The 24,777-nt window shown below is 47.1% G+C and overlaps 1 protein-coding gene across 1 annotated transcript in view; it reads right to left on the bottom strand.

Moving 5' to 3' along the window:
• Positions 1 to 2,808: 2,808 nt before the first annotated feature.
• NPM1 (nucleophosmin 1) overlaps positions 2,809 to 24,777 on the bottom strand; it is an 83,770-nt gene continuing 61,801 nt past the window's right edge. Inside the window, exons 10-11 of the mRNA XM_029583629.1 lie at positions 19,277 to 19,351; positions 2,809 to 3,154 (exon numbers count right to left, since the gene is read on the bottom strand). Coding sequence (XP_029439489.1) covers positions 3,104 to 3,154; positions 19,277 to 19,351 — 126 coding nt within the window. The 3' untranslated portion in view covers positions 2,809 to 3,103. The remainder of the gene's footprint in view (positions 3,155 to 19,276; positions 19,352 to 24,777) is intronic.

Genomic DNA, 24,777 nt, shown 5'->3' with positions numbered 1-24,777 from the left:
TCTTTTAATAGCACCACTGTATCCCTAAGCTTCTCAAACAAGGTGTCTGGAAAGCATGGAAGATTGGTTAGCTTGTGTACATCTTCTCTGATGGAGGCAGGCCATTCAACGAACCACTATAGCAGTAGCTGATGTTCAGGAGGAAGCTTCAAAGGATTCATATACTGCCCTGAGGAGGCAGTGTAGACCTTCCTGCAGGTCATAGAATAGCTGAGGTATAACCAGTTGGCCTGAGTCACAGCATAAAAATGACTTCAGCAGTTGTCAAGTCTCAGAGGTACTCCACCATATAAAATTGGTGCTGTTGAATTCTTGACAATATCTTGCAACAGAGGACTAGAAGCACAGTTTAGACTTCACCTGTTTCATCGCAAACTCCACAACAACTGATTGGTGAGTAAACTGACCACCACCGTATGTGGCAGACTTTTGTAGTCTAAACTTTAAATCTAACTTCCTGGAGGCTGGATAAATTGACTAAGGGTCTCCCACATCTTGGACATGACTGAATCCAGCAGCTTATGTGATGGAAGAGCTGATGGCTTGGCTGATACATATAGAATCCTTAGTAACCTGAACACTTCAACACTCAGGGGATCTTATGGACGTCCATTCCCAGTAAATTGCCCAGTTTTTCCACAAATGTTGAGTAAGTGAAATCCTCAGGAGGAAAGGAATGGTCTGGAGGCTCCTCAGGGTGATCAGAGGGGATTCACACTGAGTTGGCTGGGAAATAATCACATGGGAGAGTAATCCCATGGAGAACAGTAGTTAGTGACTAGTGGAGAGTGTTGGACTGTATGAGGATGATCCTCCGGAGCTGGTTGCTCCCCAGAAGGAAGACTGGATGGTGGATTTACATCTCCATTTGGACTGGGAAGGTGCAGAGGAGAAATTTCTGGATGCAACGCTGAGAACAGATTCTTAAAGGTAGAGGAGATCTACATAAGAACATAAGAAATTGCCATGCTGGGTCAGACCAAGGGTCCATCAAGCCCAGTATCCTGTTTCCAACAGAGGCCAAAACCAGGCCACAAGAACCTGGCAATTACCCAAACACTAAGAAGAACCCATGCTACTGATGCAATTAATAGCAGTGGCTATTCCCTAAGTATAATTGATTAATAGCCATTAATGGACTTCTCCTCCAAGAACTTATCCAAACCTTTTTTGAACCCAGCTACACTAACTGCACTAACCACATCCTCTGGTCTATGGCTTGTTGATATCGAATGACCTGTAAATCAGAATTCCTATGGTGGTGTTCTCCCCCGAGGAGAATGAAAGCGTCTTCCTTGAGCGTGAAGTTCTGCAGCTAAAATTTTGGTAGACTGTTGCGGCTTCCAAGATCCCTGTTCTTGGTCAGGAAGTCTAGCTTTTGGTAAAAGATCCTCCTGAAGAATAAAGTGTTGTAGGTGTGAACAGGATGACAAGCCAGAACATACGGACTGAGCCTCAGGTGATAACGCTGATCTAGAGCTAATTGGTATAGTACATGGTGATACCCAGAGAGGCTGAGGAAGAATCTCCTGGAAGGTATCAGTCGACATGATCAAAGATTTGTGTGATTCGACTGTAAGGCAAATGTTTGCTTTTTTATATTGCATGCTTAGTAGAGTGCTTTGTGGAGACTGTGACAGATTTAGAAAGACTGATTGCGTCAATGCGCAGAACTTGGCTAGTCTTGCTGCAGGTGCTTCGTGTGTTGTGAGCTGTGTCAATGTCAAAGAACGCATAGATGCATCACATGTATCGGCACGTTTCAATGCTTTTTGACAGTTCTGATGCATCATGTTCTTTAGTCTGGCATCTGCGCTCCGATGGCAATTTTGATGCCTTTTTCAGGAGCTTTCGAAATCAAAGCTGATTTAGATTTTTTAGGCAACCTCTACCCCTTGAGGAATTGTTTCTTAGCCTAGGCTCTTCCAATGAGACTCTCCTGGGTACGTCCTGCATCATCAACTTGGGTCCCAGGGAGGAGTGAACGGAGTGCCTCGGAGAGGGTGCATACCTGTCCGACGATGAAGTACCTTCCTGCTCCCAGAGGCTAGAGAGAGTCTGTCTTCTTGCCCTAGGAGACATACATTTTGCTACATTTTGCCTGGTCATGGGCTGGACCTAGGCAAATGTAGCAGTAATTATGGTTGTCAGATACAGACGTGTCTGCACTGACCGTATTTAAACTGTTTTGTTTTGGGGTTTGACACCGTAGCACTGAAAAGGGCTGTTTGGGGAATCACTAATGCAACTGAAAAAAGAAAACAAGATATTGTGAAGAGACATGGAGAGATCAAGAGATCCATGCCTGAGCACAGAAAAAAAACTAACTGAAGAGACCGGACTTGCACTTTGCGTGTGAAGTTCAAAAACCTTAGCTTGAAGATGTGGATGTCCAGAGTGCCTTCATGTCGTCACCCACATAGCATAGCTAATTCAGCCTGCTTATCAATGAAAAATGCATGGAATAGGCTACAAAGGTGGTAGGGCATGGGCTGCCTCATGATATAAGGCTGCTTTTAAATCTTAACCCCAGATTCGTTAAAATTAATGAAGCTGTAAGCAGGACATTGTCTTAATAAATGAAATTCCCCAACGCTTTTGACCTGCTTTTTTGTCTTGATTAGACAGTAAGTTGTAGTGAGCAGGGGACTTTCTTTTACAGCACTGCGTATACTGCGTACAGCTATGAAGTGTTTAGTATAGTAGGACTTTAGGATGCATGCATATTAACAACTCAAGCAACTATTGCAAAGTTAATCAGTAACTTGGCAATTATGATTACCACCTTTTAAATGAATGTCAACTATATCAAAATACTGGTTTTATTTTCACATTTACATTTATCACCTCACCTTTCCCATTCACCTGACCACCACAGCCTTAACACAACATTCCAAACAGTTAAAATGTGCAAAAGGGTGGAATTACATGTTAAAATTTAACAGTCATTTTGGACAACACAATCTCACCACAAGGTTTTGGACAACTGGTATCAGACCGAAAGGAAAGTTCTCTCAGCGTTTATTTAAAAAATGAAAAATTAAAAAAAAAAAAAGACAGGACTGTTGCAGATCCCATGAAAAAAAAAAAACTGCACATTTAACTATTTCCCATCCTTCAGAGCCTGTCTCCATTTCCAGAGATCTTGAATAACCTGAAAGAAATACAAAATAATTATTAATATTTTTATGCCCAACTAAAATGTGGCACACTAGCTTCCACAGTACATGAAGAGGATTCATATGGCGAAAGGAAGAGCTAAGGAAGCATTGAAAGCTCCACTAGTTTCTTCTAAAATTTTAGAACAAAGGGAGAGAGAGGGCACAGATACATGAACCTGTCACAATGAATCTTTCTCCCTCTTTACCAGTGCTTCTTAATCCAGTCCTCAGGCACACCTAAGCCAGTCAGGTTTTCAGAAAACACACAATGAATATTCATGAGAGATTTCCATGCATTGCTACCATTATGGATATCCAGAAAACCTAATTGGTTAAGTGTGCCCAGAGGACTGTGTCGAGAAGCACTGCTCTATTTAGAAGGCAGAAGTCAGTGTGCTGCAGGTAGCCAGCTCATTTACCATGGCAGCTGAATGTGGCTGTCAGAGCTCCTTTGCTGCTACTCCCCAACACTCAGTAAGTTACATCCACTGCTCAGTGCTCATCTCATTCAGCCCAGGGATAGGACAGACTGGTAGGACTCAAAAGTAGCAGCTGAAGAAGAGGTGATGCTGTGCAACATGTATTCTACACAATACCCCACATGCCACCCATTGATTAGCATACTCAGGCTCATACTATGGCTAGGGAGAAGAGGCATGCACAATTATACATTTTCAGAAAAGAGCTCCTATATATTTAACCACTGTTAGTGTTGCTGTAATGTGCTGAGCAGATCTCAAGTACTTCCATGGCCCACCTAATCATGTCTGAAGGCATATTGGTTGGGAAACACCAGTCACATAGAAAATGACAGCAGAAAATGATACAAATGGTCCAAGTCTACATAGCAAGACTTCTCTGTGCAAGCTACCCCACACCTCGTTTAGGTTTGTAACTGTGAGCATTTACCCCATTGCTCCATTACCATTCTAGGGATTCTGTGCATTCTGCATTTTGATACTTTTATTCCTATACTAGGAGGGCATTCCAGGTATGCACCACCCATTTCAAGAAAAAATTGACTTATAACCCTTGCAACTTCATATCATGTCCCCTAATGCCAATATATCTAGCTCTCCTGAGGCTTTATTCATTGATGCTAGGCTAACTATTCTAACATATATATAGAAACATAGAAATGACGGCAGAAGAAGACCAAACGGCCCATCCAGTCTGCCCAGCAAGCTTCACACATTTTTTCTCATACTTATCTGTTTCTCTTAGCTCTTTGGTTCTATTTCCCTTCCACCCCCACCATTAATGTAGAGAGCAGTGATGGAGCTGCATCCAAGTGAAATATCAAGCTTGATTAGTTAGGGGTAGTAGGGGAAGTAACCGCCGCAATAAGCAAGCTACACCCATGCTTATTTGTTTTACCCAGACTATGTTATTCAGCCCTTATTGGTTGTTTTTCTTCTCCCCTGCCGTTGAAGCAGGGAGCTATGCTGGATATGCGTGTAGTATGAGTTTTTCTTCTCCCCTGCCGTTGAAGCAGGGAGCTATGCTGGATATGCGTGAAGTATCAGTTTTTCTTCTCCCCTGCTATATTATTCTCATATATTTATATATATTTTCATATATTTTTTCCAAACTTGCTTGAATTAAGAATGGAGAAATTACTTACCTGATAATTTCGTTTTCCTTAGTGTCGACAGATTGACTCAGGACCAATGGATATTGTGCTCTCCTGATAGCAGATGGGAGACTGAGTCAGATTTCAAAACTGATGTCAGTCTACATAGCCGTGCAGTGTGCTTATCTCAGTATTTCTCAGTCTCCATAGCAGATGCAGACACTATCCCAAACAAGAATAGTGTAACATATTCAGCAAGAAAGAGAAAATTTACCAAGAGAGCTCCGCTTCTCCTGTGGTGAAACCTAATGGTCCCTCCCCCAGCAAAGATTTTCCTGGGGTTGATTCGCGATATTCCTCAGAGGTGAGCCTTGGTCTGAATCCCGGCATGGACTTAGCCCCCAGGGTAGCTGAAAGGCAGCGGGTGCAGATTCAAGCACGGCGGTGAAGGTATTTCCCTCTACCCCCGCAGTTGGAGACCGCCCGGCACACGACCAGTAAGCACTGAGACCAGGTTAGGTAGAAACCTTTACTTCTAAGTCTCCGGTCTCCAAGGCTCGAATAGCCATACCGTCCTTCCTCAGAGGTTTTAAAATCTGGTTGTGCAGCCCCCCTTGGGCAGGCCCCGATTCAGTATGAGGGTCCACACCTGTAGACCCTCCCGGGGAGGGGGGTGTCGCCATCTTGCCTTCGGGGTCTGCGCCATTCCCCCCCCCCCCTCGACGGGCGGTACGCACGCAGCAGGTCAGAGGCCCGAAGCGCCTAGCTTAAACGCTTATCTACGGGGTAAGTGCACAGTGGCGCGCACATCTCGCTTGTATGCACGGTGACGCGAACAACTGTGCACATATCTGTGCCGTGTGCATAACTTCTGCACATCCGACGCCATTAACCAAGCGCATCCGCGCTCATAACTCCGCGCTCCGGCAAGCATTTAAGCTCTAAGCGCGCACAAATAATGGCACTGCCATCCAAGAAAGCCAAGGGCCCCCCCCATCTCTTGGAATCAATCATACCATGGGTGAATCTTTGGGATGCTGAGTCCATCTGTCTACACTAAGGAAAACTAAATTATCAGGTAAGTAATTTCTCCATTTCCAAGCGTCTAGCCGGAGGACCAGTGGATGTACAAAAGCTACTCCAGATCGGGGTGGGAGGCTGCCCGCGGTCCAGTTAACACTGCCCTTGCAAAGGCTGCATCCTCTTGGGCCTGCACGTCCAGGCAATAGAACCTGGAGAAGGTGTGCAAGGACCGCCATGTCGCTGCTCGGCAGATGTCAACAGGAGACAGCAGTTTAGCTTCCACCCATGAGACCGCCTGAGCCCTAGTGGAATGAACTTTAACCTGAGAAGGTAATGGCTTTCCTACCTCCACATAGGCTCCCATGACCACCTCCTTAATCCAGCGAGCTATGGTAGCCCACGAAGCTGGTTCGCCCTGCTTCCTTCTATTGTGAAGGACAAACAGGCAGTCCATCTTTCAGACCGGTTCTGAAACTTCCAGATAGCACACCAAAAACCGACTGATGTTTCATTGATGGAGAAGACTGTATTCTTCCACATCCAGGGTTGGTAACGAAATGGACTGATTGAAATGAAAGTCCAAGACTACCTTGGGCAAGGATGGAATGGTACGAAGCTGTAACGCTCCTGGAGTCATCCGGAGAAACTGTAGTTCACAGATTCGATGTGCCAAGTATATAACCACCAGGAACACCATTTCCTTGCATTTTAATAAATGCAAGGAAAACTGCGCAGCAGCCGAAAGGAGGGCCCTGCCAAAAACTCCAATACTACATTAAGATTCCACAAGGGAACAAGCCATGATAGGGGTGGCCGGAGGTGCTTCACCCCTTTCAAAAAACAGACCACTTCTGGGTGAGCCAACAGGCGGGTTTTTCCATGCACCTCACACCTGAAACAGGAGAAAGCTGCTACTTGGACCTTCAAGGCGTTAAGGGTCAAACCTTTATTCAAGCCATCCTGCAAAAATTCCAGAATTACTGGAACCTTTACTGCCCAGGGGGAACACCGCGTTCCTTGCACCAGGCCTCAAATACTCTCCAGACCCGCACATACGCTAGGGATGTAGAGAACTTCCGCACGCGGAGTAATGGAGAAATTACTTACCTGATAATTTAGTTTTCCTTAGTGTAGACAGCTGGACTCAGGACCAATGGGTATAGTGTGCTCCCGATAGCAGTTGGAGACTGTCAGATTCCAATCTGACATCAGCACCACATACACCCGTGTAGGAAGCTCTGTACTTCAGTATTCTCCTCAAAAAGCAATAGTAGATATATATTTGTGTGTTTGGATAACTTGATTAGCTTGAACTGGTTGATGTGAATTCTAGCTGGAGACCGCCAGTGAACTCAACCGAGAAATGCCAACACCCGGTAACTATGGGTGTCTTAACTAGGGGTAACATCTGGCTTACTTGTGCTTGTCTTGCTCTCAGGAACTGTCCCCCGAGGTTTCCATACTTTGAGGCAGCCGTGGTCGGGATACTGTCCATCTGTCTACACTAAGGAAAACTAAATTATCAGCTAAGTAATTTCTCCATTTCCTAGCGTGTAGCAGATGGACTCAGGACCAATGGGATGTACAAAAGCTACGCCCGAACCAGATGGGAGGCTGCCTGTGGCCCCCTTAGTACTGCCCTTGCAAATGCTGTATCCTCCTGAGCCTGAACATCCAGGCAGTAGAACCTAGAGAAGGTGTGAATGGAGGACCATGTCGCCGCCCAACAGATCTCGGCAGGTGACAGCATCTTGGTTTCTGCCCAGGACACTGCCTGAGCTCTTGTGGAATGACCTTGGCTTGTAGAGGTGGGGGGCTTCCCTGCCACTACGTAGGCGGCCTTACTTCTTTGATCCAGTGGGCTATGGTTGCCCACGAGGCCGCTTCCCCTTGTTTCTTCCTGCTGTGAAGGACGAATAGGTGGTCCGTCTTTCATATGGATTCTGACCTTTCCAGATATCAGACTAGGAGTCTGCCGACGTTAAGATGGCAAAGGAGGCGAGAGTCTTCAGAGTCCTTATGCTCATCTGGAGATGGCAGCGAGATGGTTTGGTTTAGATAGAAATGAGAAACCACCTTTGGAAGGAAGGAGGGGACAGTGCGTAGCTGTATGGATCCCAGTGAGTCTGAGGAACGGTTCCCGGCAGGATAGTGCTTGTGGAGATACAAAGGGCTGAACATATTGCCACTAGGAATGCGGTCTTCAGGGTTAGAAGCCATAGAGATAGCCCGCGAGTGGGTCTGAAGGAAGTCTAGAACTAGATTGAGGTTCCATAGAGGTACCGGCCACTATAATGGCAGTCAGATTTGCTTGACACTTCTCATGAAGCAGGAGACATCTGGATGTGAAGATAGACTGATGCCGTCCACTTTGGCTCTGAAGCAGACCAACGCGGCAACCTGAACCTTGATGGAGTTGAGAGACACCCCCCTTCTGTAGGCCGTCCTGCAGAAATTCCAGCATCGTGGGAATTGTGACTGTCCGAAGGATGTCACGGTCTTCACAGCAGGCTTCGAATATTCTCCATATTCGTATGTAGGTTAGAGACGTGGAAAACTTGCGTGCTCGGAGCAAGGTGTCAATCACTGCCCCCAAGTATCCGCTCTTCTTCAGGCACGTCCTCTCAATAGCCAGACCATAAGAGAGAATAGAGTTGGGTCTTCGTGGAGGATAGGCCCTTGCTGGAGCAGATCCCTGTGTGGAGGCAAAGAGAGGGCTCCCCGCCAGAAGTCTTCGCATGTCCGTGCACCATGGTCTTCTTTGGCCAGTCCGGGGCCACTAGAAGTACTAACCCCCCTGAGGTGTTCTATCTTGCGGATGATCCTGCCCAGTAGTGGCCATGGAGGAAAGGCGTACACAGCAGGTCTTCCTGTGGCCAGGTTTGGATGAGGGCATTGATCCCCTGAGATTGTGTGACTCATCTGCGACTGAAGAAGTTGGGAACTTGGGAGTTGGACCGGGTTGACAGAAGATCCATGGCTGGAGATCCCCAGCGGTTTATTATCAGCTGGAAGGCTGTGGTCGACAGCTTCCATTCCCCTGGGTCTAGACTTTCTTTGCTGAGGTAGCCCGCAGTGATGTCTTTTCCCGTGATGTGGGCGGCCGAGATCCCTTGCAGGTTTGCTTCCGCCCACGCTATTAGGGGGTCTATTTCCAGATAAACCTGTTGGCTTCTGGTTCCTCCCCGGCGGTTGATGTAGGCCACTGTTGTGCTGTTGTCCAACATGACTGACAGATTCTCCTCGGAGTCTGTAACTGAATCGTAGGCAGGCTAGTCTGACTGCCCAGGCTTCCAGGCGGGCGATGTTCCATTGTCCCTGGACGGTCAGTTCCTGGCAGTGGGCTCCCCACCCTCATAGGCTCGTATCTATGGTGAGCAAGACCCAGGTCGGTGGGGGATAGTCTTACTCCCTTACTCAGATGGTCTTCTTGTAGCCACCATAGGAGCTGGGACATCTGATTCCATCGTGATAGTAGGGAACATTGTAGTGGTCGCATGTGGGCCCTTGCCCATGGGACAACTTCTAGGGTTGATGTCATGAGGCCAAGGACTTAGAGGTAGTCCCATACCGTGGGGTGAGTGCTGTTCAATAGTTCTCAATTGGTCCATCAATTTCCTTCTCCTTGTAAGGGGAAGGATGACCTTGTCTTGTTGGGTGTCAAACTGGTCTCCCAGGTATTCTAGTGATTGGGAGGGCTGCAGGCAGCTCTTGGTTGTGTTGACGACCCACCCGAGATTCTGCAGTAGATTCTTGACTCTGGAGGTCGCCTGATGACTTTCTTCTGGAGATTTTGTCCTGATCAGCCAATTGTCCAGGTACGGTGTACAAGGATTCCTTCTTTCCTCAGTGTCGCTGCCACTACAACCATGATTTTTGTGAACGTCCGAGGGGCAGTGGCTAGTCCGAAGGGTAGTGCCCGGAACTGATAGTGGTGGTCCATAATCGCGAAGCGTTGAAAGCACTGGTGGTCGTGATGGACCAGGATGTGCAGATAGGCTTCTGACAGGTCCAGGGAGGTCAGAAATTCTCCCAGCTGTACTGCCCTTATGACCGAGCGAAGGGTTTCCATGCAGAAGTGTGGTACCCTCAGGAAGTGGTCGACAGACTAGAGGTCCAGGATGGGCCGGAACGTTCCCTCTTTCTTGGGGACGATAAAATAGATGGAATAATGCCCAGTATTTTGTTGGTGCGTGGGCACCGGTGTTATAGCCTCTAGGGAGAGCAATTTTGTCTTTGTGGTTTCCACTGCCGTCCTCTGAGGGGGAGTGGCAAGGGGGATTTCACAAATTTGGAGGGATGCTGTGGAAGTCCAGATAGTATCCCTCTCGAATGATGGTTAAGACCCACTTGTCCGACGTTATCTCGACCCATCTTTGGTAGAATAGGGCAAGCCTGCCCCCTATGGCTTCTTCCTGTGGATGGGTCGGTTGATTCTTATTGTGGGGTGCAGCTGGGGCCTGGACTTGAGACAGCTCTCCTCTTGCGTACCAAGCACCTCTGCGGGGTGAGGTGCTTGGTATGTATTCTTGTACGGCCTAAAACGCTGTGATCCTCTGCCCTTGGATGTTCAGGGAGAGGGGCGTTGGCTTCTTTTGTTCTTGTCCTCTGGTAGCCGAGGTACTGGGGGATTCGCCCCATTTGTCAGCTAACTTCTCCAGTTCACTTCTGAACAGGAGGGCCCCTTTAAAGGGCATTCTTGTGAGTTTCGTCTTGGAGGTCGTGTCGGCTGACCAGCTTCGGAGCCAGAGTTGCCTTCCGGCTGCCACAATGGATGAGACGCCCCTGGCTGAGGTGCACACCAGGTCGGACATTGCATCCATGAGGAAGGATATCGCTGGTTCTGATGTTTCGACGGACGTGGTAGCGTTCCTGGCAAGTGATAAACAGGCACGTGTCACCACGGCACAGCAGGCAGCGATCTGTAGTGACATAGCTGCTGCATCAAATGACTAAGGATGGATTCCTGACATCTGTCCTGGGCATCCTTGAGTGCCGCTCCTCAGACTGGAATGTTAGTGTGTTTTGTGACAGCGAAGACCATGGAGTCCACTTTGGGAACTCTGGTTCTTTGGCTGAGGGTTCCAGTGGGTATAGGGCCTGCAGGCACAACGCTTCAAAAGGAGACGTGCTCATGGGGCTATTTCCTATCTGAAGTGTATGTGTCAGAAAATGACGCGTTTGTAAATAAAAGTAATAATCTCTTGGGTCCACATGATAACGTTCTTGTATGATAGGAAATGAAACAAGGCCCCCCGGGTCCCACAAGTGTGCCACCTTGGTAATACCCAACGATTGCCAGCGGGAAGCCCTTTGTGATTGTCCAGCATGTAAAAAAGCTTGGTGGTGGAACAAATGCGTGCTAGAAAAGACAGCCCGGTCATTCACCAGCACGCTCCGCCATCTGTTCCACACGGCCAACGTCGCTAGTACAGTCTCGGGAAGGGTAGGCCTCGGATTCCAAGTTTTACGGGGTTGCCACAGAAGAGCGGATAAAGGGAGACCACCCACTAGCTCCTGTTCTAACTGCACCCAGGGCTTTATTAACTGAGAGTTATGCCAATCCACTGCCGCCTTTAAATGGGCAGCTCCATAATATCCCAATAAGTATGGCATCCCCAATCCGCCTTGAGATTTAGGGAAATATAAAAGTGTCCTTTTAATCCTGGGCTGTTTAGCCCGCCACAAGAATTTAAACAACCTGCCTTGCCATTTAGCAATCAATTTGGTAGGCACCACCAAGGGTAAGGTCTGAAAGAGGTAAAGAAGTCTGGGGAGAATGTTCATTTTTATGATGGCCAGGCGTCCTAACCACGAGATATGGCAGCGATCCCATTCCTCCAGCTCTCTATAAATCTTCAACAACAAGGGTGGATAATTAAGCCGAAAGAGATCTGAATGACTACCAATGTAGATTCCCAAGTATTTCAATTTCCCTTTGGCCCATTTAAATGGATGCGACTTTTTAAGCTGATCCACTAGCGAGGCAGACAAAGTTATATTTAGCAACTCAGATTTGTCCCAATTTACTTTGAATCCGGACACCTCACTGAATGATTTCATCTCTGCCGTAAGTGCCGCAAGAGAGACTTTGGGGTTAGTAATGGTAAACAATATGTCGTCCGCGAAAAGGGACATTTTAGAGTAAAAGGACCCCACTCCTAATCCAGAGATCTTTGTATTAGCCCTAATATGGTGGGTAAAAGGCTCTAAAAAGAGGGCAAATAGTAAAGGAGATAGAGGGCATCCCTGACGAGTGCCCCGTTCCACAAGAAAAGGAGAGGAATATCCCCCATTAATTTTCAAGCATGCTTGAGGCGCCTCATACAATTTCATTACCCAACGAAGGAATTTCTCACCAAACTGGAAAGCCTTCATTGTCTGGAACAGAAAAGGCCAATGGACCATGTCAAAAGCTTTCTCAGCATCTATTGCCAAAAGGGCCAAAGGAATACGCTCCGCGCGAGCCAGTCCTATGAGATCAATGAGTTTTCACGTAGTCTGACGCCATTCGGCCTGGGATAAACCCCGATTGATCCAAGTGAATAATTTGAGGGAGATAATTATTTAGCCTGTTTGCCAATATTTTTGCTAATATTTTCATATCTAAATTTATGAGTGAAATAGGTCGATAAGAACCACAATTAGTAGGGTCCCTTCCAGGTTTCACCAGGATAGTCACCCCAGCTAAATTGGCGGCAGAGGAAAGGGATAGGTCTCCCTGGAGAGCATTAAAGAGATTTACTAATAGGGGAGTTAGCAAACCACTAAACTTTTTATAAAAGGCAGCCGTGAACCCGTCTAGCCCCGGAGATTTCCCCATTTTCAAAGTTTTTATAGCCCAGGTAACTTCAGCCGGGGAAATATGACGATCTAAAGATTCTTGAATGGACGGGGATATGGCCGGGAGCGATGTTTGGGCTAAATTAGAATCTATCTTTCCCAATTCAATCTGTCCTTCAGCTGTATATAACGCAGAGTAAAATCTGATAAATCTCTTCCTGATGTCTGTATTAGAAGTGAGCATATTGCCGCACTCATCCTTTATTTTGATGATATTATTCTGCAGTTGTTGAGTCTTAAGCTTTCTTGCTAATTGTTTTCCCGCTTTATTTCCCCCTTCATAATATAATTGTTTGGTGATCGTTAGCTTATACGCTATATGGGCGGATTCTAATTTTTCCAACTGTGCCCTCAGTGTATCTATCTCCTCCAGTAAAGTGGGAGTTCCAGATCGCTGATGTTGTAAGCTTAATCTATGTAAAAGTTGTAGAGTATCTGTTTTGACTTTATTGCGTTGTTTTTTTAAATATGCCCCTCGGGCTATAAGTTTACCTTGGAGTACTGCCTTTAGGCAGTCCCACAGCGTCATGGGGGAAACGTCAGACGTGTCATTGTGTTCCAGGTACTCCTGTATCCCCGTTTGTAGCTGTTGCACAAAAGAATCATCATCCAATAAACTTTCATTTAACTTCCAGTATTGAAGGCCTTTATCATAAGAACTGAGCACTACCTGACACATGATGGGACCATGGTCGGACCAGGTAATGGGCCCCAAAACCGGATTCTCTACTAAGTTAACACAACTTTTAGAGATTAGCAAAGCATCAATCCTGGAGTATGTCTGATGCACTTTAGAATAAAATGTATAACCCTTGCCCTTAGGATTCCAACATCGCCAGACATCAATCAGGTGCCATTGGGATATAAAGGACTTAAAAAGTCTACGATAAGTACCAGAGGAAGTAACGCTACCCCTGGAATTATCCAAATGAGGGTTGAGGGTCAAGTTAAAGTCGCCCCCGACCACTAAATGCCCCTCACTGTGTTGCTCTAGCAAGTGGCTGATATGTTGGAGAAATAGCCCCTGACCAGAGTTAGGAGCATATATATTAACTAAAGTGAACTTTTCCCCTCCAATATTAATAATAAGAATAAGATAGCCTCCCACGGGGTCCCTGTAACATGCCACCTCTTCGTACATTACATCTTTGGAGTTTAGAATTCCAACCCCTAGATATTTATGGGTGAGAGGTCTAGCTGCCCAATATTGTGCTGGATACGCCTGGTGTTTCAAGAGAGATTCATAACGTTTTTTTAAATGCGTCTCCTGAAGGAAAATAATAGAGGCACTATGGTGTAGTAAATCAGAATAGAGACAGTGCCTTTTATATGGAGAATTAAGACCCTTGACATTAAGGGACAGAAGCGTCAAAGCAGCCATGACTGGTCCTGAAACCTATCTAATACCATCGCTACCCCGCTGAGAAGAACAACCCCTGGACCACCGCAGGACATGGCAATACTCACAGCATAGAGGAACGTAAGATACCCCCTTAATCTGGTTAAAATATTGGAGCAACCTAGCATTGTTGAGACGTTCCCCCTTCCCCAATCCCCCTCCCCCCTCCCGCTCTACCCCTTTCCCCTGTATTTGGTATGCAGCTCGCATCCAAAATAGCTTCTGAAGGGAGGAAGAATCATCCCCGTGAGACTGCCCTTCCAGCCCAACCAACTGTGTAAATTAAACAACAATTAAGTACATTTAATTCCCCTTAGAAATTGCAAACCCAAAGCGTATAAAAGTCAAACCAGCCAATGATACCGAGTACTCAGAGTACCAGCAGTACCCCCAAATCATTTACAGATACCAGTCTCTCAGGTCTTTGCATGATGAGGAACAGAAGGATCGGCATTGCGTTGCAACCGTTTATCCCCTTTCTGCACCCGTTGCCATTTTGGGTATTCTTCTCATCGAGCGGTTGCTTGTGGCGCCGTTTTGAACTGATCCAAGCCAGGGAAACCGGCATTGTGGAGAAGGGCCGCCGCTTCCGGTAAGGATTTGGTACGGTGAGTCTCACCCTTCAACGAGAAACTCAAGCCAAAGGGGTACAGCCATCGATATCTTATATTTTCCTCCCTCAGCAATTTGGTAACCGGTTGCATTTCCTGACGTCGCTTAACTGTAATGGGAGACAAGTCAGCAAACACCATTATGGCTTCCCCCTGCCATTGCCACGTGGCTTGCTTCCGCGCAATATTCAGTAGCTGTTCTTTCTTGTGAAAATCATGAAAGCAGGCAAGGAGATCTTTGGGCTTGTTACCGGCACGGGGTCCCATGACCCTATGGGCACGGTCGATTTTTATTTCACCGTCCAGAACCCCAGTGGGCTGTGTGGAGTCAGATGCGAGCAGCATAGAACAAATTTGTTGTACCACCGATGAACAGTTTTGGTTCTCTGGTGATTCCGGCACACCTCTAAATCGTAAATTGTTCCTGCGCGAGCAGTTTTCGAGGTCCTCCAGTTTATCATTTATCCGCTCCACGTCCGCCTGGGTGCACGATTGACTTTCCCGAAGTTTTTTAACATGGTCCTCAGAGGCGTCCACACGGGTTTCCAGCTCAAAAATGCGGCGCCCGTGGTCAGCCAGCTCACCCTTGAGCTCTTCAATCGATTCCATAATATCCCTCGTATTCGAGGTAAGTTCCCGTTTTATTTCGGAGAACCAGCTTTTCATTTCTCCTTTAGTCGGTAATAACCCGTCAACGACTCCTGCCGGAGCCTCCTGAATTGCCGGCCCAGAATCAGCCACCTCCTGTTCCGCCATCTCGGCTTCCTGAGTAGGCCCGTGCTCCACAAGTTTTTGATACGAATATTTGCGAAAATCAATTTGCTTTCGCCTCGTAGTCATCCGGGCAAGATGGGACAGCAATATTAAGCACTTTAGCCTGAGGTAGCAATGCGGATGGTTTGATATCTCAGGGATTCTGATTAAGGTTGGAGGAGCTCACGAATTAAGCAGCCATCCCTGAGGGTGACGTCACTTCCTCCTCCATTAAGAACATTTTTTGTAATTTATTTTAAGACCATGTTTTCTGCTACCATTTATTTTTGGTTTGAATGTTTGTATTATGAATATTTTTTTTAATTTATTTTATGATTATGTCTTGTTACTCTGTAGACCGTTAAGGCTGTATTACAGATTGACATTATATAAAAGCGCCAACAAATAAATAAATGGCAGTACTCTGTGCTGGTAGTGAGCCTTCCTGTGGTTTGGAAGATTGCAATGTGAGCGTAAGCCTCCTTGAGATCGAGGAAGCAGAGCCAATCTCCTTTTCTGAGGAACAGGATCAGAGTGCCCAGAGAAACCATTTTGTACTTTTCCCTTTAAAGGAATTTGTTCAAGTCCCTGAGGGAGAGAATGGGACGTAGGCCTCCAGTTCCCCTTGGTATCAGGAAATACTTTGATTAGAACCCTTGGCCTTGCTGACAATGGGGAACAGATTCTACCTCTCCTGCTGTCAGGAGAGCGGAAAGCTCTATCAAGAGTATTTCCTGTGGGGCAGAAGAACTCCACAATGGACATGGGGAAAATTCGCTCTGACTTCTCTGAAATTCAGACAATACCCCTGCTGAATGATGGTGAGCACCCATCGGCCGGAAGTGATGAGCAGCCAGTGGTGGGCGAAACACTCGTCCCCTTCTGGGGGATCATGCGCCGGGTTATGACTTGTTAACCCATGCTCCCTTGCCTCCAGTCAAAAGCCTGAAGCTGGAGCTTGCTGGGGAGTTGGCTGGGTTGAGGGTTCACTGCTGACCAGAGCGACCGCTGGAACCAGCCCAGGATGTGCAAGCCCAGGAGGGTATTATTTCCTCTGCCTGTAAAAGGACTTCCTGGAACTTGGTCCTTCATGGCAGAGGATGGCAGATCGGAAGCACTAGCTGACAGCTGTTGAAGGGTTTCCTGGTGATCCTTTAACTGAGCTGCCACATCCCTGACCTCATACCCGAAGAGATTCTCTCCTTTACAGGGAAGATTAGCCAACGTCTCCTGTACCTCAACAAGTGTCTGAGGCGCGGAGCCAGGCCATTCTACGGGCACTGATCCCCACTGCAGCCATCCTGGCTGCTGTTTCAAAAACATCATAGGTGGATCTCACCTTGTATTTTCCAGCTTCTAGACCCTGTTGAACTGCAGAGAACAATTCCTGTTGCTGCTGTGGTAGGCATTCAGGAGGTTCTTGGACTTGCTTCCACAGGTTCCGATTGTACTGGGTCATATATAACTGGTAGGAAGTGATACGGGCGATGAGCATAGCACCCTGAAAGACTTTCTTACCCAAGGCATACAGCTCCTTGTGTTCCTGGCCCAAAGGGATGGAGGCATGGGTGCAAGAATGCTTGGCCTTTTTAAGAGCAGACTATTACCCCTGGCTGGTGAGGGAGGTGGCATCGTTCGAACCCTAAGGCTTGCTGTACCAAATAGGTGGCATCCGCCTTTCTATTTATGGGAGGAATCTATAATCGGGTGTTCCCTAATCTTAAGGAGAGTTCCTTAAATATGTCGCGGATCAGAACAGCCACTATCTCCTTTGGGGCATCAACGAACTGGAGCACATCCAGCATCTTATGGTGGGTATCTTCCTCTGAGGAGTTGGAAGGGGATGGCTTCAGCCATGGCCTGGACAAAATCCGCAAAGGCGAGATACTCTGGAGGAGATAGACACCTTTCTTCTGGTGGCTAGGGCTCAGAGAGATCACCAGAGCCTTCAGAGAAGGACATCTTCCCAAGTGTCATACAGGCCTTCCTCCTTGCTAAGGTCCTCACTGGGCCTGGGCACCGAAGGCCTTGCAGACACAGAGGGCATCGAGTGTACCGGGAGCCCTACCAGCATCAATGGTGCCGATGGCCATGAGAGACCAGACATCCCAGCCACCGGCTCTGGGAACTCTGGTCACAGGACCAAAGGACTGGATGGCATAGATGGCTGCTGTGTGTCATCCTCCTTGGAGGACATGGTGATGGAAATCGGTCCCAAAGAGGGCATAGGTGGCTGCTGGGGAACCGAAGAGCCCCTGGGCATCTGTTGCATCGGAAGGACAGAGTATGAAGTCCAGCTGCTCAAACAGGGGTGTCAAGAGACTGTGCAGGCTCCGGTGCCAGTTCAACGCCCTGCAGGGCTCAAAGCACCACACTCTGCACCCTGCAGTCCAACTCCTCCTGGAAGTCCAGTGAAGACAGGACTGATGGAGGGGGATGGGGACTCACCGGAGCCTCCACAGAATCCTGAGGCGGCTCGGTGCCCGGCACTACTAACGATGGGAATGACTGGGACTCCCAGGCCTGCCATGGAGTCTCTTAGGTGGCGGCACGGCTACCACAGCTGCCACACCAGAATCAGAGCCGTGCGCAGACAGCAACCAGTGTCTATGCTTGCGGGACTTTCCACAAGTCTTTCCCCAGCACCGAGGAAGCTGGAATTCCAAAAGTCCTGGAGAGCAGAGAGATCGGTGAGGGGCGATTGCCAGCTCCTCACTCCTTGGAAGAACTTGCCAGGGGCGTGGAAAGGGGCAGGGTGTTCAACAGTTCCCCTCGACCCTGGGCATCGGAGATTCCGAAGCAGGTGTGGATGGAGTAAACTTCTTTGGCTCCAAAAGTTTCTCTATCTTATCTAGCCAAGCATAACACCTTTGGAAGTCATCTGATCGCATAGCTAACACAAGCAGACATCATGTGATGCTCACAGGCAGATGCAGACCTCATGCGGATGCAGACCTCATGTGGATCCGTAATGGACATGGTCCACGAGCACTGGGGGCACTGACGAAAACTGGACGCTGCCATAAAAGTAAGCCAGCAAAAGGTCGATGGCTAGCAGCCACCTTGGAACAACACACCGGGAATAGACTGGAAAGACAGTAGTAAAAAGGAAAATACCAACTGCGCCGGAAAAAGCACCAACCGGTAAGCTTGCCCGCAAATCCCTCAAGAGCATACCCATTACAAGTATATTTCCACTAACCCCATTTTTTAAATGAAGTCTTTAATTACCCACGTGGCAAGTATATAGCTTTATAAACTGCACATTTAAAGTTATATTGCTAGTAAAGGAAGCAAGGTGGTGTGGTACAGTTGGGCAAATATTGGCTGAACCCTGTCTTCTATAAAACCACTCAGTAGGTGGTGCTGTGATTGAATTATGGCCGCTACAGGGAAATACTTTTCAAATGCACTTGTATTTAACCAGTTTAACTCAAGTCACTCAAAGGAAGCAGACCAATTAAGATTTAAAAAATATTCGGAGAAATTCCAGCACAGTTTGGTTTTTATCATATGTGAAGCAACAGCCAGCTTAAATCTACATTCTACTGTCTCCAGCTATTTCTTTCACAAAAGTCAGGCTATATTTGAAGGAAAAGCATTTTCCATATCAAACTCCCTTACAACTGTTTTTATATATACATACACAATTCCAACCATCCCCCCTAAAACTGAAGGCCAAAATAAGCAACTAAAACCACAACTGATTTCCACTGCCAAGAGACCCCTTAACCAGAACTTAAAATCAAGGGATCCCCTGCCCAGCTAAAGCCTAGGAATTCCTATTTCTCTTGAATGCAAATTTGTGGTCTCTTGACAACCACTTCAAAACAGGCAAAGGTGGAAACCTGAAGAGAGCACTCATAAAATGTAAAATGCCAGAGTAGTTCATTGCATTCCTATTCACACTTACTTTCTGGTCAGTAGTCCTGAAGCAATTCTTCACATAGTTGACAAATTTGGGCTCCAGTTTTGGAAGGGTACCCCCCTGTTGTGGATAAACAGCTAGTTTTAACAAAAATGTATTCAAAGGCAAAACGTTACTTGCCCACTCCTGTACTGCTCTTCTCCACCCTAAAGGTTCCTGTATTTAAGCACATTTCTAGGCGTCAAATGGAGAAATTACTTAGCTGATAATTTTGCTTTCCTTAGTGCAGACAGATGGACTCAGGACCAATGGGTTATATACTCTCCTGCTATCAGATGGAGACGGAATCAGGTTTCAAAGCTGACATCACCTTAGATATACCCCTGTAGTGAACTCAGTCCTTCTGTATTCTGTTTAAAAGACATTGTCGACATACTACTGAAAAAATTTGATTAAAACTTACCCGTAACCTCTTGGAATCGATATTCACCTACAGGAAGATTCCTTGGCACTGTTCTTGGGCAGCCGAGGCCAGGATGCTGAGTCCATCTGTCTACACTAAGGAAAAGGAAATCAGGTAATTTCTCCATTTTCTAGTGTAGCGCCAGATGGACTCAGGACCAATGGGATGTACAAAAGCTACTCCCGATCGGGGCGGGACGCTGCCTGCGGTCCGGTTAGCACCGCCCTTGCAAAGGCTGCGTCCTCTTGGGCCTGCCCGTCCAGGCACTAGAACCTGGAGAAGGTGTGCAGGAGGACCACGTCGCGGCTCAGCAAATGTTGACGGGAGACAGCAGTTTAGCTTCCGCCCAGGATACTACCTGAGCTCTAGTGGAATGAGCTTTACCTGAAAGGGTAATGGCTTTCCTGCCTTCATAAAAGATTCCAATTGATCCCTATCAATTAGAAAGCAGAATGAAAATACAAACAAAACACACACTTTCAAATGTTTGTATGCTAATGCCAGAAGACTAAGAAGAAAGATGGGAGAATTAGAATGTATAGCAGTGAATGATGACAGACTTAATTGGCATCTCAGAGACATGGTGGAAGGAGGACAACCAATGGGCCAGTGCTATACCGGGGTACAAATTATATCGCAGTGACAGAGAGGAGCACCCGGGAGGCGGTGTGGCGCTTTATGTTCGGGATGGCATAAGAGTCCAACAGGATAAACATCCTGCATGAGACTAAATGCACAATCAAATCTTTATAGGTAGAAATCCCTTGTGTGTTGGGGAAGATTATAGTGATAGGAGCATACTACCATCCACCTGGTCAAGATGGTGAGACAAGACAGTGAAATGCTAAGAGAAATTAGGGAAGCTAACCAAACTGGTAGTGCACTAATGGGAGATTTCAATTACCCCAATACTGACTGGGTAAATGTAACATAATGACATGCTAGAGAGATAAAGTTCCTGGATGGATTTGGTGAGAGGTAACTGTGATGGGGCCACTTAGCAATAGTGATCATATTTGAATTAATGACAGGAAGGGAAACAGTAAGTAAATCTATGGCTCTAGCACTAAACTTTCAAAAGGGAAACTTTAATAAAATGGGAAAAATGGAACACACTGAAAGGAGCAGCTACAAAGGTAAAAAAAATGTGCAAGAAGAGTGGGCATTGTTAAAAAAAATACCATCCTAGAAGCACAGATCAGATGTATTCCATACATTAAGGTGGAAGTTAGGCAAAACAATTACAGGCATGGTTAAAAGGTGAGGTGAAAGAGGCTATTTTAGCCAAAAGATCTTCATTCAAAAATTGGAAGAAGGATCCAACAGAAGAAAATAGGATAAAGCATAAGCACTGGCAAATTAAATGTAAGACATTGATAAGACAGGCTAAGAGAATTTGAAAAGAAGTCGGCCGTAGATACAAAACTCACAGTAAAACTTTTAATTTATCCGAAGCAGAAAGCCTGCAAGGGAGTCAGTTGGACCGTTAGATGATCGAGGGGTTAAAGGGGCACTTAGAGAAGATAAGGCCATCGCGGAAAGATTAAATGATTTCTTTGCTTTGGTGTTTACTGAAGAGGATGTTGAGGAGATACCCGTTCTGGAGAAGGTTTTCATGGGTAATGATTCAGATGGACTGAACCAAATCACAGTGAACTTAGATGTGGTGGGCCTGAAACTGAAGAGTAGTTGATCACCTGGACAGGATGTATACACCCCAGTGTTCTGAAGGAACTAAAAAATTAAATTTCAGATCTATTAGTTAAAATTTGCAACGTATCATTAAAGTCATCCATTGTACTGGAGGGTGGCTAATGTAACCCCAATATTTAAAAAGGGCTCCGGGGTAATTCGGGAAACTACTGACCAGTCAGCCTGACTTCAGTGCCAGGAAAAATAGTGGAAAGTGTTCTAAAGATCAAAATCACAGAACATATAGAAAGACAGTTTAATGAAACAAAGTCAGCCTGGCTTTACCCAAGGCAAGTCTTGCCTCACAAACCTGCTTCACTTTTTTGAAGGGGTTAATAAACATGTACATATAGGTGAACCGGTGGCTGTTTTGGATTTGGATTTTCAGAAGGCATTTGACAAAGTTCCTCATGAGAGGCTTTTAAGAAAAGTAAGTTATGGGATTGGTGGCGATGTCCTTTTGTGGATTACAAGCTGGTTAAAAGACAGGAAACAGATTAAATGGACAATTTTCTCAGTGGAACAGGGTATACAGTGGAGTGCCTCAGGGATCTATACTAGGACCTGTGCTTTTCAATATATTTATAAATGATCTGGGAAAGGAATAAGGCGAGTGAAATAATCTTCTGGCCAGGTCTGAACAAGGGCTTCGATCCCCAGGGACCACTGACCTCTTACGCGACTGTAGAATTGGGAAACCTTCACATTGTTAGATGCGGCTAGCAGGTCAATGGACAGGAGGCCCCAGTGATCTACCAGCAGTTGAAAGGCTCTGGCCAACAATGCCCATCCTCCTGGATCCAGACTCTCCCTGCTTAGAAAGTCTGCTCTGATGTCTTTTCCTGCGATATGAGAGGCCAGGATCATCTGTAGATTCAATTCTGCCCATTCCAGGAGGAGATATACCTCCAGAAACACGTGCTGCTCTTGGTTCCCCCCTAGCAGTTGATGTAGGCTACCGTTATTGCGTTGTCCAGGGTCAAGCGATACGTGTGATGTTGGAGCATGTGGCTAAACTTTTGACACGTCAATCTGACCACCTGGGCTTTCAGGCAGCTTATGTTCCAGTGTTTCTTCTTTGGTCCAACGCTCCTGGGCCATCAGTTCCAGATAGAGTGCTCCCCAACCCCGGAGGCTCGCATCTGTCGTAAGGACCAACCAGTTCGGCAGGGGACAGGGACAGGCTTATACCCTTGCCCAGGTGAGCTTCCTATGGCCACCACTGGAACCGGGAACATACTTCCATCAGTAGATGGAAGTGAATTGAATAGTCTTGAGACAGCGGGTTCCAACGTGACAGCAGGGAGCGTTGAAGTAGCTGCAAGTGTGCCCTCACTCAAAGTACTACCCTCCAGGGTTGACACCAAACCAAGGACCTGAATATAGCTCCACACCTTGGAGCGCATCGTGTTAGTCAAACAACGCACTCTTGATATCAAATTCCTTATCCGTGAAGGTGGGAGGGAGAGCTTGCCTTGCTTAGTGTCGAACTGGACTCCCAGATATTCCAAGGACTGGGAGGGCTTGATGCTGCTTTTGTCCATATTTGCGACCCAACCATGCTCCTGAAGCAGGGACTTCATCCTGCTGGTCACCTGGAGACTCTTCCCATGACTTCAACCAGATCAACCAGTTGTCCAAGTACAGATACGACCACCATAATCTTGGAATATATTGTGGGGGTGGTGTCCAGGCCAAAGGGCAACACCTGGAACTGATAATGGCGGCCCAGTACCACAAAGTGTAGGAAACGCTGATGTTCTTGCCGGATTGGAATATGAAGGTACGCCTCAGAGGTCCAGGGAGGTTAAGAACTCTCCCGGTTGTATGGCCATTATCACGGAGCAGGATTTCCATGCAGAAATGAATTAGATGTGGGTGTCTGTTGACACTTGATGTCTAGGATGCGGCAAAAGAAACCTTCCTTGGGTACAATGAAAGATTGAATAATGCCTCCCCGCACAGTCTCAGAGGACCCGATTCCCCTGCACAGACTACTTACCTCAGAGCCAAAGGCAGCCGGCCAGATGCTCAGACTGTGTAAACTTTACTTTTTTTTCTTTTTAAACTTTACTGAGGCAAGACAGGGGATGCTCTAGCAGGGATTGAGGGAGCAGCTGTAGCAGTGTCAGTGGTGAGTAACCAGGAGCCCCTGGCCTTTACACACCGAACCGTGGCAGGCGAGACCCTGACAGATGTCCAATCCCCCGGATGCTTGGGGATGGCCCACGAAGGTGCCTAACACCTCAGGAAGCGACTGCAACTAAAAGAAAAAATTCTAACTGAAAAACTCAAAACTGCAGGATTGCATCTCTACCATCTGCTGGAGTCTGAGAAATACTGAGGGACTGCAGGTGGCACTCTTGTATATATGGCAGTGCCCAGTTTTGTTCTCTGACTTCATCTGCTGGTAGGGATACACAACCTACTTCTCTGGACTGATCTGGGTATGTTCAGGAATAGGAGGGATCCTTTAAAGGGCATTTTTGTGAGGTTCGCTTTGGAAGTCGCGTCAGCAGACCAATTTCAGAGCCATAATTGTCTTCTGGCCGCCACTGCGGCGACGACACCTCTGGATGATGTGCGCACGAGGTCTGCGGTAGCATCGGTGAGGAAGGGGACCACAGGTTCCATCGCTTCTCCGGGCGTGGTAGCGTCTGTGGAGAGGATCAAACAGGAACGTGCCACCGATGCGCAGCAGGAAGCAATTTGTAGCGTCATTGCTGAAACAAAGGACTGCTTAAGGATGGCTTCCAGCCTTCTATCCTGGGCGTCCTTCAGTGCCACTCCTCCCTCCACTGGGATCGTAGTGCATTGAGACTGCACAGATCATAGCATCCACTTTGAGGAAACGTAGAAGTTCCTTAGCTGTGGGTTCCAGCAGGTACAGGGCTTCTAGTGCCCACCCCCCCCCCTTTAAAACTGGCCCCTGGAGCATTCCATTCTAGGTCAATCAGTTCCTTGATGGGCTCCAACATAGGAAAATAGCATGAGGCCTTAGGGAGGTACCCCAAATGGGATTCTTCTTTGGTTCCGATGTAGGTTCCACGCCTGGGAGACCCAGTGTCTTCATAGTCTGGGACACAAGGGCTGGTAATTCGTCCTTGTGGAAGAATCAAAGCATGGTCCGGTATGGCTCCAGTCCTGGGGGGATATCCCCTTCTTCCAGGGAGTCTGTTTCCTCATCTGAGGTGTCTGGATCCCCATCCGGAAGGCTCTTGGTTAGGAGAGGCATGTCTTGAGAGCCTCAGGAGGTGCTGGGAAGGGCTTGTGCTTCCAGCAGAGTTTGAGTCAAGTGGACAGCCTAGACAAAGGTTTGCAGCCCTTTAAAAAATTCCACCTAGGAGAAGGTTCCTGGGTCCATGTTGATACCAGGAGGGATTGTAGTGGA

The sequence above is a fragment of the Rhinatrema bivittatum genome, chromosome 18 (assembly GCF_901001135.1).
Source record: "Rhinatrema bivittatum chromosome 18, aRhiBiv1.1, whole genome shotgun sequence".
NCBI lineage: Eukaryota > Metazoa > Chordata > Amphibia > Gymnophiona > Rhinatrematidae > Rhinatrema > Rhinatrema bivittatum.
Note: the sequence above shows the minus strand (reverse complement) of the source record. Positions and strands in the feature narration are given on the sequence as shown.